We start from the raw sequence: 13648 nt of genomic DNA on the forward strand, positions 1-13648 counted from the left end.
CATGTCGAAATGGCAGATTAAAACTGCACATACAAGGTGCAATGGCAGGCCTGAGACATGTTGACTAGGGCTATGCAAGTGGGTGGCACAATAAATGCTGCAGGCCCACTTGTAGCATTTAATATATAAGCCCTGGGTACATGTGGCACCACTTTACTAGGGATTTACAAGTAAATTAAATATGCCAATTGAGTGTTAGCCATTTCTACTATATCCAAAGGAGAGAGCACACACACTTTAGCACCTGTTAGCAGTGATAAAGTGCACAGAGTCCTAAGTGGGGAGAACTACCCGACATCCTGGGTGTAGGACTAGACTTTTTTGGCTACAGTTCCCTAAACCTTTTGCATTCCCCCGAGACAGTTTTCCTGACATAGAGATGCCAATTTAGATGCTTTAGGTACTTTGCCACTACTGATCAGTGTCAAAGTACATGTGTTCCCTATGTAAAATGTAATGGTGATTGGTTGGCCATGACTGGCATGTTTGCCTTACTAGTAAAGTCCCAAGTGATGTGTACTGTGTGCGCCAGGGTTATTAATGAAAAGGTGTGCGGAAAAGGGAACTCAGGCCTACAGTGTAGGGCCTGCGTTCAGTTTGCTATGTTAGCATGTTGTGCAACCACTTGTCAGGCCTGACTTACCCTTTCTTATACACATTGGGCACCCCTGTGGTAGGTCCTGGGTAATCCCTGGGCAGGGTATAGTGTAGGTAAAAGGCAGGACATATTCTAAGGTGTGTGTTATGTTCTGACAGTGAAAAACACTCCATTTTGTTTTCACTGCTGAAAGGCCATCCTGCCCATATGACAAAATGGGGGAGGCTGGGTGTTGTGTTTGTTAGCCTAGTTTCTTGTTAGTTTATAATGGAGTAGTAAAGTTTAGTATGTATTAACTCACAGTGTCATAACACATCTTTCTGTGAAGGTGGTTTTGCCACTGTGTGTTCAGAAACCACTCTTTTAGAAAGTGGCTGCGTTTTGTGCTCTAAGCAATTCTGTGTGCCTCTGCTGAAATGTCGATTGTCTGTCTGGATAAGAAGGGTGAGAGGAGCTGGCAGAGGTCTTGACCCAGGAAGGGGTTGAGATGGGAGAGTAGGGGGAAGAGAAGCCCGGGAGGTGAAAAGGCTTGGGCTGGTGCTTTAAACCAATTGACCCACCTCCTGCTGAGTGACTAAGGATCCAGATCCCTAGTATCAAGGGAGAGAGGTGACACTGGGAGGGAGACACCCAGAACTGATTTAGGGATGGGTCCGGGACCCCTGAGCACAAGCGAACTTCAACGTCAATAAGAAGTATAACTATGAAAGCTGAAACCCCTGAACGTTGGAAGAAAACAGTAATGGATTGAGACTGAAAAGGCTTGGACCTATTCTGTGGTCAAGAGGAACTTCTACTAAAGAAGGAGCTACTGAAGAGACTGCTGTGGTAAGACCTATTGTTGCTTTGTCGTCTGGGGATGGTCTGCAGTTTGTGGTTCTAACCAAGGGAGAGGCTGTTGGGACTGTGCTTGGAGTCGCTGGGTCCCCATGCTTGAAGAAAACTGTGATTTGTCTTGTAACCCCAAGGGCCCGAGGTGAGCTGGCTCCCTGTTTGGAAATACAGGATCATAAAAGTTTCCAGAGAAGTCCCAAGCAACACAGTGTGCGCATGCTTTTGCAGCTTGTGATCGTGGGCACGCAGGACTAAGCTGAGTCTCAGATGTGTGGGTGCGTGTTGTGGTGCAGGCCAAGGCATTGGTGAGGAGCGTCTGGTTGTTGTGTGCATGGGAAATGAGGTGAGACTAGGACACGCTGGGTGCGTGTCTTGGTGCAGGCCAGGGCGTTGGTGAGGAGCGCCTGGTCATTGTGTGCACCGAAAGAAGAAGTGAGTCTCAGACACGCTGCGTGCGTGTTGTGGTGCAGCCAGGGTGTTGGTGAGGAGCGCCTGGTCATCGTGTGCACCAGAAGAAGAGGTGAGCTTGGACATGCGGAGTGCATGTTGTGGTGCAGCCAGGGCGTTGGTGAAGAGTACCTGGACATCGTGTGCAACGGGAGAAGAGGAGAAACTCAGACGTGCAAGGTGCGTGTCGAGGTGCAAGCAGGGCGTTGGTGAAGAACGCCAGGTCATCGTGAGCACCAGAGAAGAGGTGAGTCCCTGACGGGCAGGATGTGTGTCGAGGTGCAACCTGAGGCGCTGGTGAGGAGTGCCTGGGTAGGGTGTGGACCGAATTGGAAGTAAAGAATCCTCAGTGCTGAGGGCAACGTACATGACCGTGGCGCTACGTACGGCATTGTTTCTCTGTTGCATAGTACAAGAGAATATCGGTACGCATTGCTGTATTTGTTTCATTTTGCAACATGTGTGATTCTAGCAATACGACTGGCCTAACCTTTTGGAAACTGTTAGAAGAGAGCTTAACTGTTGGTTAGAAGTGGTGGTTGGGATTAGAACCTACCAACCCACCAGAAAGAATACTACCCATTCTTCTATGTTGATTTTGTATTGTGTGGTCATATCGTATAACATCTTATATAAAGCTATACTCATTTTATAAAAACTTGTGTGGAGTCTATTTGTGGTGACATCATTGGGTTACTGTGAGAGTGGTTGCACATACTGTACACTTGTGCCTTGGAGATAAGCCTGGCTGCTCATGCCAAGCTACTAAGGGGGTGAGCAGGGCTATCTCATACGGTGTCCTTACTTAGCCTAACGTTGAAGCGAGGGGTCGGGGACTCCTGCCTCCAGCATTTGGTGGCGGTGATATGCAATAAGGACCCCCACTTCCAACACTGTACATATGGCCTGGTTGTGGGAGTTAAAAACTTTCTTCCAGGCCTACATCCTGATAAACTTATTTGCCTGCTTCTTCAAAGTCAGCTCAGTCAAGGGGGCTACAATGCTGCCATACCCATTGAAAAACCTCTGGTAATATCCAGTGAGGCCCAGGAAGGCCCTCTCTTTTAGTTGTGTTTTGGGGGCTCTCAGGCCATGATGGTTTCTATCTTTGCCTGTAGGGGTTGCATTTTACCACCGCCCACCAGGTATTCCAAGTACACCACAAACTCCATCTCTATTTTGCACTTACTGGCCTTGATAGTCAGGCCTTCCTGCTGCAGAGCCTGAAGCACTTCCTGGAAGTGGAAAAGGTGTCATTCCAGCTACTACTGAAGATAGCTATATCATTCAGGTAGGCAGTACTGAAGGCCTCTATCCCGGTTGGGAGCTGAAATCATCAACTGCAGGAAAGTGGCAGGGGTGTTCTTGAGCCCAAAGGGCATTACTTTAGACTGGAAGTGTCCCTCTGGAGTGGAAAGGGCAAATCTCTCTTTTGCTACCTCAGTTGGCTCGATCTGCCAGTACCCAGACAAGATGTCAAATGTGCTGCAGAACTGGGCAGCCCCAAACCAATCAATGAGCACATCAGCTTGGGGGATGGGGTGAGCATCATTCTCCATGACCGACTTGAGTACCCTGAAGTCCATGCAGAACTGAAGCTCTGGGGTGGACCCCGGTAGGGTGTCTTTGGGGACCAGCTCCAGTGGGATAGACCAAGGACCACTGGAGTGTCCAATCACTCCCAACTCCATCATCTTGGAGACTTCCTCCTTGATACTGGCCCTCATCTTGTCTGACAGTCTGCAGATTTAGTTCTTGTTAGGCGAACTGTCACCAGTGTCAATGTCATGTGTACATAACTTCAAATCGTACCCCCTGGTGAGTTTCCAAACAGACGGATAACCAAAAACTGACTATTGATTAATCCCCTTGACATCCGGCAATATTTATGCACCCGGTGGGAAGTGACGAGAATTACGATTTTAATTCTCCCCATTTTGACAATTTTGGCAACGTTAGATGGGGTTCCATGCAACCAGAGGGGACAGACTCATCAGTTTTTGATTAAGGGCAAATGACACGCCCTAAGAGTGGATTTATCCCAGGCACTCTACATGCCATATTGCAAATCAATCAGATATTGGGTCAATTTAAAAGATTCCTAAAGACAAATACTGCATCTAAGGTTTACCATTTGGATGACTTACTGCATTGATATTCTAGTGAAATAATAATTTCTAATAGAAACTGTCCAGAAGAAGGTGATGAATATTGTCTGTTTCACCGAAACGCCGCATTGACACTTTCTTGAGTCAACCAGTTCCGCCGGAGCTCACTGTTTTCTGTATATTTTGTTTTTAAATAAATGTTCATTGTATCGTTCATAAATTATAGGATTTGTACCAATGAAGCTTTAGATTAGATGTGCATTGTGTTATCGCTATGCAATAACTTTGTTTCATTATGTGTAGAATCTTAATCTTTTAACTGCAAAAATTGTTGTTTATATTGTGGTTTGATAAAAATGAACTGTGATTCTTGCCGTACAATCTTGTGATATAATCTGGGCTAAAGAACGGTGATGGATTAAACCCAGATCTTTTGACTGGGTGTGAGTGTTTGATTGATTCAGATGTTCCGTCCATCACCACTCCCTTTTGTACCGCTTTTGGCCACCATAAGTGTGGCAGGGTATGCTCAGACGTGAGTCCCTTGCTCACTTTCCCACTGGATTCAAGCAAGCCGGGCTGAAGACGGCTGGAATGCCAGAAACTGGTCCTCGGAAGCTTGTTTCCGGTCCAGGGAAGACATGGCTTGGCATTTCGGGCTGGACTGTTCCCATGAGGCACAGGGTCAGACTGATTTGCATATAGCCATGTCTGAACTGGGGTGGCAGAGTGGGCTAAAGGACGGTGATGGATTAAACCCAGATTTTTTGACTGGGTGTGAGTGTTTGATTGATTCAGATGCTCCGTCCATCACCACCCCTTTTTTACCGCTTTTGGCCACCATAAGTGTGGCAGGGTATGCTCAGACGTGAGTCCCTTGCTCACTTTGCTACTGGATTCAAGCAAGCCGGGCTGAAGACGGCTGGAATGCCAGAAACTGGTCCTCGGAAGCTTGTTTCCGGTCCAGGGAAGACATGGCTTGGCAGTTCGGGCTGGACTGTTCCCATGAGGCACAGGGTCAGACTGATTTGCATATAGCCATGTCTGAACTGGGATGGCAGAGTGGGCTAAAGAACGGTGATGGATTAAACCCAGATCTTTTGCCTGGTTGTGAGTGTTTGATTGATTCAGATGCTCCGTCCATCACCACCCCCTTTTGTACCATAATCTGTTTTATGGACTAGTCATATAAGTATTAAAGGATAAAAATAGACCTTCCTTTTTAACTAAATGAATTGTCTTTTCTGTTGTGGTTATTGATTATATTTGAAAAGAATTGCTTTGTGTTCACCCATTGATGAACGTTATTTATTAGTGGGTTAGTGCTGGTTCGTCTTCAAATATAGAAGAAGTATTAGTATATTTTCCAAAAAAGAAAAATATAGAACAATTTATTGTTTGTTTTGTTAAAATTAGAGGTGCATATCTATGCATCTTCTAAAAAACACCATTATTTCAATATATTTTTTAATAAAAATTAAAATATTCCATTAATTACACAGGAAAAGGGAGCACCCCTTGTTCATGGTCCACCAAAGCCAGCATAATCCGGCTGCCCAGGGCAGTTTTGGGGTCCTGGGACCCAACAGTGTTGATGCCCACCATCTCAAACGGGGTGTGAATGACAGGCATGGGAGACAGCGGAGTCTCAAGCTCCTTCACTGCCTTCCCACTGGCCTGATAAGTGCGACATGTCGAACACAAAGCATCTGAGGCTATCTTCATCCAGAGCCAATAGAAGTGGGTGACAAGTCTGTAAAAGCTCTTCTCCTGCATCATATGTCCTACCCGGGGTATCTTATGAGCCAAAGCCAGTAATAAGGCCCTGTAACACTGTGGGACACCAGCAGACATGGTGTCCCATGCCCAGGCACCTTAAGATCACTGTGAAGGAGTTGCTTCACAGTAAATAAGGTGACATCCAGAGGTATCACCACTTGCCTGGGCTTCAGACTGCCTCCTCAGCCCCTCTAGGTTTCAGCACTCTCTCTGCACCTTGCAGAACTTCTACCTGGAGCGCCCACCCTTAACTTGCCATCCAGCAAGCTCAGGCAGGTCTCCTAGAAAGGCAATGACCTCTCCAGTCGGACCCAGGGCTGTATCCTCCAGGCCCCATCCACCGGTACTGCGAGAGCTTCAGGGGATGATTTCCCACACCCCTGTCATTCCCCTTCTTTGCAGCTGCATGAGCCATTCTTCCAGGCTCTCTTCACTTTCTTTCTGAGTAGCCATGGACCAAGTGGTCACAAAGACCCACTCAGGCAACCCCAACATTTCCAGGTGCAACTTGAGCTCAACTTCCTTCTAGCCAGGGTGCTCTAAGTCATTCCCTAGCAAACAATCCACCAGCATGTCATGGCTCACAGCTACCTTAAGAGAACCTGAGACTCCCCCACCCCCCAAATCAAAGGGGACCAGAACCACCAGGTAGTGGCTCTCACAGTTGTCTGCTACCACAGCTTGGTAGAATGTATCAAGCTTCACCTGCTCTGAGGGCACCAAATAAGACTGAGAGTAGTCTTACTGGCTAATGTGTCTCTCAGAGCCTCCACCTTCTGCCCATTGATGGTGACCCACTGCCTATACTTGGAAGTATTGGCAGTCATGTGGGCCTTAGGCACCATCTCTCTGAAACCCAGGGATACTAAGGTAACCTCAGCTGCCCCCCCATACTGATTGGGACCATCTCCTCCCCAAGTGCTACACTGGTCAATCTCCGGGATTGGGCACTCTTAGAACACTTGGCATCTCCCTTGATGTGCTCATATTAGTAGCACTCGTAGGGTCAAACTTACCAGTATTATCCGTGAAGTGAAGCCTTTTTTCTGGTGGCCAGATTGGGAATGGTTCCCAATCCCCTGTGAACTATTTGGGGGGACTTGATAGAACTCCTTATTGTTTTGGCTCCCTTCTACTTCTTCTGGTGGATACCCTGACCACCATTTTGCCCCCCCCGATACCTTCTAATGGACCCTGATGCTGATCTAGCAAGCCACCTCCCTATCAGGCTCCCTGGGACCAGGGAGCTTAAAATCCACAAGGTCTTAATGCAGATCTGTCAAATAAAGACTGAACATGCGCTCACTAGCAATCAGGTTACACAGTCGCTGGTAATCCTTCACTTCACTGCCTTCACCCAACCATACAGTGCTTGGCAAAAATGATCCACACAATCCACACAATCCACACACGACTGCTGAGGCAGCTTCTGGCTGTCCTAAACTTCTGCCTATACTTTTCCAGGGTCAGCCCATACTTCCTGGTTAGGACTCCCTTTATGATGTGATATTTCATCATGTTCCCTTTCCCCAGAACTAACAGGGCATCCCTTTGTTGGGAGTATTCTTCCAAAGACAGGCCACTCATCCTCCTCTGGGACTCGGTTCATCTGTAAGGCAACCTCATAGGCCTCAAACCTGTCATATAGGTCATCCATCACAACAAAGTTAGGAAGTAGATCTTTTGGGATAAGTACCTTCTTTTCTACAGTTGGCACTGGGGTAATGCTGCCACCATTGGTGAACAACTCAGTTTGCTTGGCTCTCACAGTCTTGTCTTATGAACCAACATTTATTTTCCACAACCAGCTTCTCCTCCTATATTTTAAGTTTGGCCATTTGTAACCGGAACTCCCTTCCTGTCTTCCTGTCTACCAGGTCCACTAGGGACAAGTTCCTTAAAAACAAACTGCTTCCTGCCCTCACCCGGCACTCTCTTGCAGTGGATAGGTGGTCTCCCTCCTTTGGGAGCGCTCGCTCAGGGCTTGTAGCCACATTCTCGTCTACTCCTAAATCAAGTCCCTCCTCATCAGGCTCATACTTATTAAGATCCTCCTCCTCATACTCCTTAGGATTGTATTGCATCCTTGTGACCTACTCATAGGCAAAAGAGGGCTTTCTGAAAGTCCAGATTTATGGCCTTCTTTCCTGCATGCAGCCCCCTTTCATGTTTAAGTTTCAGCAGCTCAGCCCTGCTGAGGATGTGCACATTGTGCATCTCCATCTCCACGCCATAAGGCAAAGAGGTAGGGAACTTATATTTAGAAAAAGGGAAACAGCCAATCAGAAAAGTATGTGAATTTAAAAAAGCTAGAATTGGTTGCCTATTACTTATATGGGATTTTCAGTGTAACACAAAATGAGTGTATGGCACTGCACAAACACAAGTCCAAATTCTCACTGCTGAAAACCAATGTTAGTAATTGGGTTACTGGTTGTGGAAAGAGTGGAACCCTACTTGAACAGCAACCAGAATCCTTGTAAGGGTGAAGTCACAAGAAAACCCCAAAGTAACCTGTGCTTAACCCTCTGGTAGCTTGGTACAAAAGTAGTCAGGCTTAACTTAGAGGCAATGTGCAAAGCATTGCAGCACTTCAAACAGTGAAACACAACACAAGAAAAATCCCACACCAATTTATAAAAATAGAGTAAAATGTAATAAATAATTTAAGACCAAAATGACAAAAATCCATTAAGTAGAACCAGAGATTTGCAATTTTAAAGATTTAAGTGAATATAGCACCAAGAAGGACAAAGCGCCAACTATGCTTATCTTGTCATGCCAGACCAGGACAAAGTCACAAGTTCGGCCAACCGCGATGGCGCGCGAGCTCGCTACAGGCAGCCATTTTTGCCCAATTACCAAGAGTACCTAAAATCCTGTTCGCTGAGAATTGCGAGATCACTCGTCGAGGATGTAGCTAAGGTGATGCAGGGTCCTGTTGGGAAGATGTGTCACACTGGCTGGTTTCAAAGAAGTTGCAAGTCCTGCAATGCTAGTCTGGCATTGTTGTTCAGGATGCCGTCAATGAGAGACTTGCAATGCAGAGAGCTGTGTTGAGGTAAGAACATGCAGCAGCGGTTCCAAAAAAGCTGTGATGCAAATTTCCAGCAACAGAGATGAGTCACACAGTGGTTCCGAAATGGAGTTTCTGTGAGGCAATGCATCACGCTTCTGATCGGATGCAGAGTTTCGGGAGGTGATGCGTTGCTGCTGGGTCAGTTTTGCTGGGATCACAGTTGGGCAGGCAGAGCACCATCAAGTCCACTTCCAAGGGTCCAGGTCTGGGGTGACACCACCTCGGAGGGTAGGATAGAGTCCAGGTGCAGGGTTCAAGGTGATTTAAGCCTTTTGTCCCTGAGATTCTGGTCAGGAGGCCAGCCAACTAACCCTTAGACAGCCCCACCAGCATTTCACAATTTCCCGATTTACGAAATCATTGCAAACTCATTCAGGGAGCATGATGACTCCAATATGTAGGATTTTGGCGGCCAAAAAGCGATTAAAAGGTCTCCCGGCTGATGTTACGTGGGGAAGCCTTATCTCTGGTCCTGGCAGACTGCGCAGAGCGACCCTGTGCTACCGCCGCTGCTCAGACACATTTTGACTCTAGGAACAGGTTTGTGATGCACTCCTAGAGTTTTAATAAGTGCCTTGATAAAACAACAATATTAGAATTTACTTCAATGCTATGTTTTTTACATATGCACAAAGGCATGGGGAGGCTAATTTTCCTAAATGGCAGACGTGCAAGAAGGGCAGAGTGCACTTCCTAGTTAGCATTCAATGCAGGGCATTGAGGAACAATGAAACAGTTGAACTCTGAAGAGGGCTTTTAATTACATGACTTAAGATGCCAAACTTGATCTGTCTACCTGCTCCCAATTGAAAGTTATCATCTATTAAATGTTATAGGCAGTGGCAACAGGTAACAATATTAAGTGATGGGGTGAGCAAACTAAAACTGAGAGACACCAGAAATGATTTTAGGCTTAGTGCCAAAGCTCTCAATCATGGTTGGTTATTAACAGTGTTCATAATAAGCCACAACAGAGGTTTCTGGAGGTGAGACTGAAGGCATTGTGAGTTTTAGTGAGTCAAAGACTTGCCACAGCCAACTTGAATAAAATGTAATTAACCCGTTCTCCACCCAGTTGTCTAAGACAGTTCGGGTTGGAGAGGTTTGTGCAATTTAAACTCCTGTCACCAGTACTCCATGCTGGTAATCTGCAGCAATGGCCCCACCCTCACAGCTCGGGCTGGCAGAGGAAAAAATAAATGGGAATACATTTAGTTTATTACCATTTTATTTTTCACTTTTGATGTACCTGCAGCGGGGACAGGTTGGCGCTCCTCTGCCCATATGGGGAAGTCATCGATTTCAATAAGGTAACCCAATATTATCCTATGGGAGAGGTCGGCCACCAAGACATGCAAAACCTAAAAGCACATTTCCCACTTTTTAAGTAGACTGCACCCTGCCGTCTGGGCTGTGCAGGATCTACCCTAGAAGTGACTTATATGTGTTAAAAAAGAATGGTTTAGGTCTTGCAAAAAGTTTCTTTTGCCAGGTCGAAATGGCAGTTTAAAAATGCATGCACAGGTTACAATTGCAGGCCTGAGACATGTTGGCAAGGGCTACTTAAGTGGATGGTGCAATATATGCAACAGGCCCGCTAGTAACATTTAATGTATAGGCCTTCAGGTCATGTAGTACCACTTTACTAGGGACTTACAAGTAAATCAAACATGCCATTTCGGTGTAAGCCAATTCTGCCATGTCTAAATGAAAAGCACAAGCTCTTTAGCACTGGTTAGAAGAGGTAAAGTTCAGAGTTCAGCACAAGCGCTCTAGCACTGGTTAGAAAACGTAAAGTGCAGAGTCCAAAGGCCAACAAAAAAAAAAAAGAGATCAGCAAAAATAGGAGGGGAGAAGTCAAAACGTTTGGGTGAAGGCCACCCTAAGGCTGATAGGTTTAACAGAGGGTGTTTGCTCCTCCGTAACAACCTTCATCCTTACTCAGAGCTCTGTGGCTTGCAAGCTGTGCTTGTACTTTACAAATACCTTTACATACATGCATAAATGGATAAATATTAGCAAAGATTCAGTGCAGGATAGAGCAGAACACTTGTGTCCCCAAACCATATGTATTACCTCATGTAGTATTGTTTGCCCATATCGATCAGTCGCATTTACATTGGCACCTCCTTCAAGAAGACGGTTGAGCTTTTTCCAGTTGATCTGAAACATAGAAATTGTGATTCAATTTCACTAACTATTCCTTATACCTGTATATATGATTTCTTCATGTTCATATTTTGTCATCCACCGACGTTATGAATGAAATCAAAATAAAGTGCAAATGGGTATGAAAATTCACAAATCAAGGCAACATGTCTGTCAAGAAGCCAAAATAAAGATATCACATTTTTAGGGGTCTTGAAAGTGCAGAACCAATGGTCATGGCTGATTGTTTTGATCACACATACTGTGACTCTTAGGGTTTATAGAAGGGACAATCCATTGTCCACCACCAAGAACAGTATGTTCCACGGTCCTTGTTGACCATGAAGATCTCGTTTACAATGCCCTCCAGCATTGGAGGTGTCTCAATATAAGTAGCTGGTTTTGATCTGAACTTCATTCGTAGCCTGTGCAGAAGATGGAACGGTGTTGTTCTATGTTTATAGGAGCCAACCCACCAAACTGAGCTAAACTCATAAATATATCTAGCTGAGATGTCTTCAACAATGCAGGTAGAAGGAATGAGTTGAAAAGTTTTAATTTTCTGGTCCAGCATTTAATACAAAGGGCTGGGCATATAGAGGGGAGTCAATGACAAATAAAACTCACATAATTGGAGTGGCTTGTAAAATCCCAGACGTACTTGAAGGTCTGAAAACTTTGGGTGAAACCTGCCCCAAGAGGGAACACTTCAGTTAGAGAGTGGTGCTCAGGAAACATGAAATAGTGGTGGATAGTAGGCAAGACACCGCCAAGAGTAACAGGAGACCACGCAGATGGATTTCTGGCAAGAGATAGATGCCACCTGCCTGCACCAGATTAACAAGAAGACTCAGTAGAGCCAGTGCTTTATTTTGGAAACCTGCCTGGATTGCTAGTTGTGGTCAGTGTGCTAAAGCCTTGGTAGAAGAAACAATGGGAGCAGATACAAAGGATGTGAGAGAGAGACAGTGAGCCTTCCCAGTCAGTCCCGAGAGGATCTTAATATAAAGGAGAAGAAGGGGCATAATTAAACCTGAGGGGTTGCAGACAGACTTTCAGAGAGAAGATGATAGGTGGCTGAGGGGGGACCCAGGACCTGGAACGTGAGGTACCCCGTGCTTCACATGAGATGCAGGGCTCTGTTTTACACCCCTATGGAGGAACATCATTAGAATCCATGGAATTCAGCTGGGAAAATGCAGGGCTGTTGATATTGTAGAAGTATGAGGCAGCAATATAGAGACGTTTAGGCCATGAATGCCTGAAAAGGCAGGCGTATATTGCCCAGGTGTCAGTAAAGTAATTATGTAAATATGCAAAAGCTATATTGACAGAGCAGCTAAAGAAGGATCAAATAAATACTCTTGCAGCATGTGGGTAAATATTGGCAAGGTAACTGCTCTACTGACTTGTGCCAGCACAGGGAAAGTACAGAGCAAACAGGGAAGGGAATCCAAGGGTGAATGTGAACATGTGAGAAGACTATGGGGGACTCCTGAAGAGGGGAAAATATGGAATTTACTCACTGACTCAAACCCAGGAACCATGCATAGCATCATACAACATGGGGGCGAGATTTAGACTAATGACTGTAAAAGCCAGTAAAACCAAAACAAACTATTTATATATTTATGAGTTTTATACAGTGCCACTAAGCACTTTAGCTATGTCCTAATGTTAGGGAAATCACATGCGAAAATGACAGCAAGTCCAGGTTAGAGTTAGATGCTAGAACTGATCCTGGATCTGCCCAGTTGGGGTTGCTTACTAATTGAAGGTTGTGTTAAAAAACAGCTCTACTTTCAGGAGTTTCCTGACTTGAAGATAGATAAAAACTAGCATATGCAATGCAATAGGTCTCGCATTCACACACGTTTGAGCTATTGGCATTGCAAATGACAAAGCCTTTTATTTATGTTTTTGGTTTTAAAACATAAATAAAAGGCATTGTTATTTACAATACTACTAGCTTAAACTCTCGCAAACACGAGACCTATTGCATTGCAATAAAGGGCCTTCTCGACCTCTTGTTAGATTGTAAATATCAGAGGAAGAAACAGGCCTGCGACGTCTTCGAAGTAGTGAAAAATATTACAGTCAAGAAGATGTGTAAGTTTTGTAAATTACACAGATGCAAAGTGTGAAGTGAGAGCTATAAACACTAACAAAGCGCTCCAACACCTTTCGCTCTGTGATTACACTGTTGCGGCTCACGAGGAAGAGTGGGAGGGGGGCTATTTCCTGCCCTTTCTGTTATTTTAGAGTGCAGTGTGGCATTGGTTAAGATCATTGCTATGTTTGGCCTAATAAAAAACCATCAAGCTGTAGTAGGGCCCTGGCTTCACCTGCTGATGCAGGGTGGGCTTTGCTTTATGGCATGCATGGAGGGAGGGAGGGCGGGATGGTCTCAGCTGCAGCTCAGGCCTCGTATGGTGCCCCTGCTAGTACTAGTGAGCGAGAGGGGCTGAGGTGGTGGTATTGGTGGTATTGGTTTTGGTGGTGGTGGTATTGGTGGTGCTAGTATTGGTGATGGTTTTAACAAAAAAAGGGGTAACCCTGTGTCCCTCAGAACCTGGGTATATGTGATTAACAAACAATTGGTTCTGTTGGGTGATAACAAAATTGCTTTGAGTAAGGCTGAAACAGCTCAAAAAC

General features: G+C 45.4%; 1 protein-coding gene across 1 annotated transcript in view; it reads right to left on the minus strand.

Annotated features, from left to right (window-relative positions):
• The window catches only part of LOC147724659 (uncharacterized), a 1014146-nt gene that overhangs the window by 831494 nt on the left and 169004 nt on the right, over window positions 1-13648 (minus strand). Inside the window, exon 4 of the mRNA XM_086918077.1 lies at window positions 10922-11008. Within this exon, the coding sequence (XP_086774203.1) occupies window positions 10922-11008 (87 nt within the window). The remainder of the gene's footprint in view (window positions 1-10921; window positions 11009-13648) is intronic.

This window comes from Lissotriton vulgaris, chromosome 4_1, assembly GCF_964263255.1.
Source record: "Lissotriton vulgaris chromosome 4_1, aLisVul1.2, whole genome shotgun sequence".
In the NCBI taxonomy this organism is placed as follows: Eukaryota; Metazoa; Chordata; class Amphibia; order Caudata; family Salamandridae; genus Lissotriton; species Lissotriton vulgaris.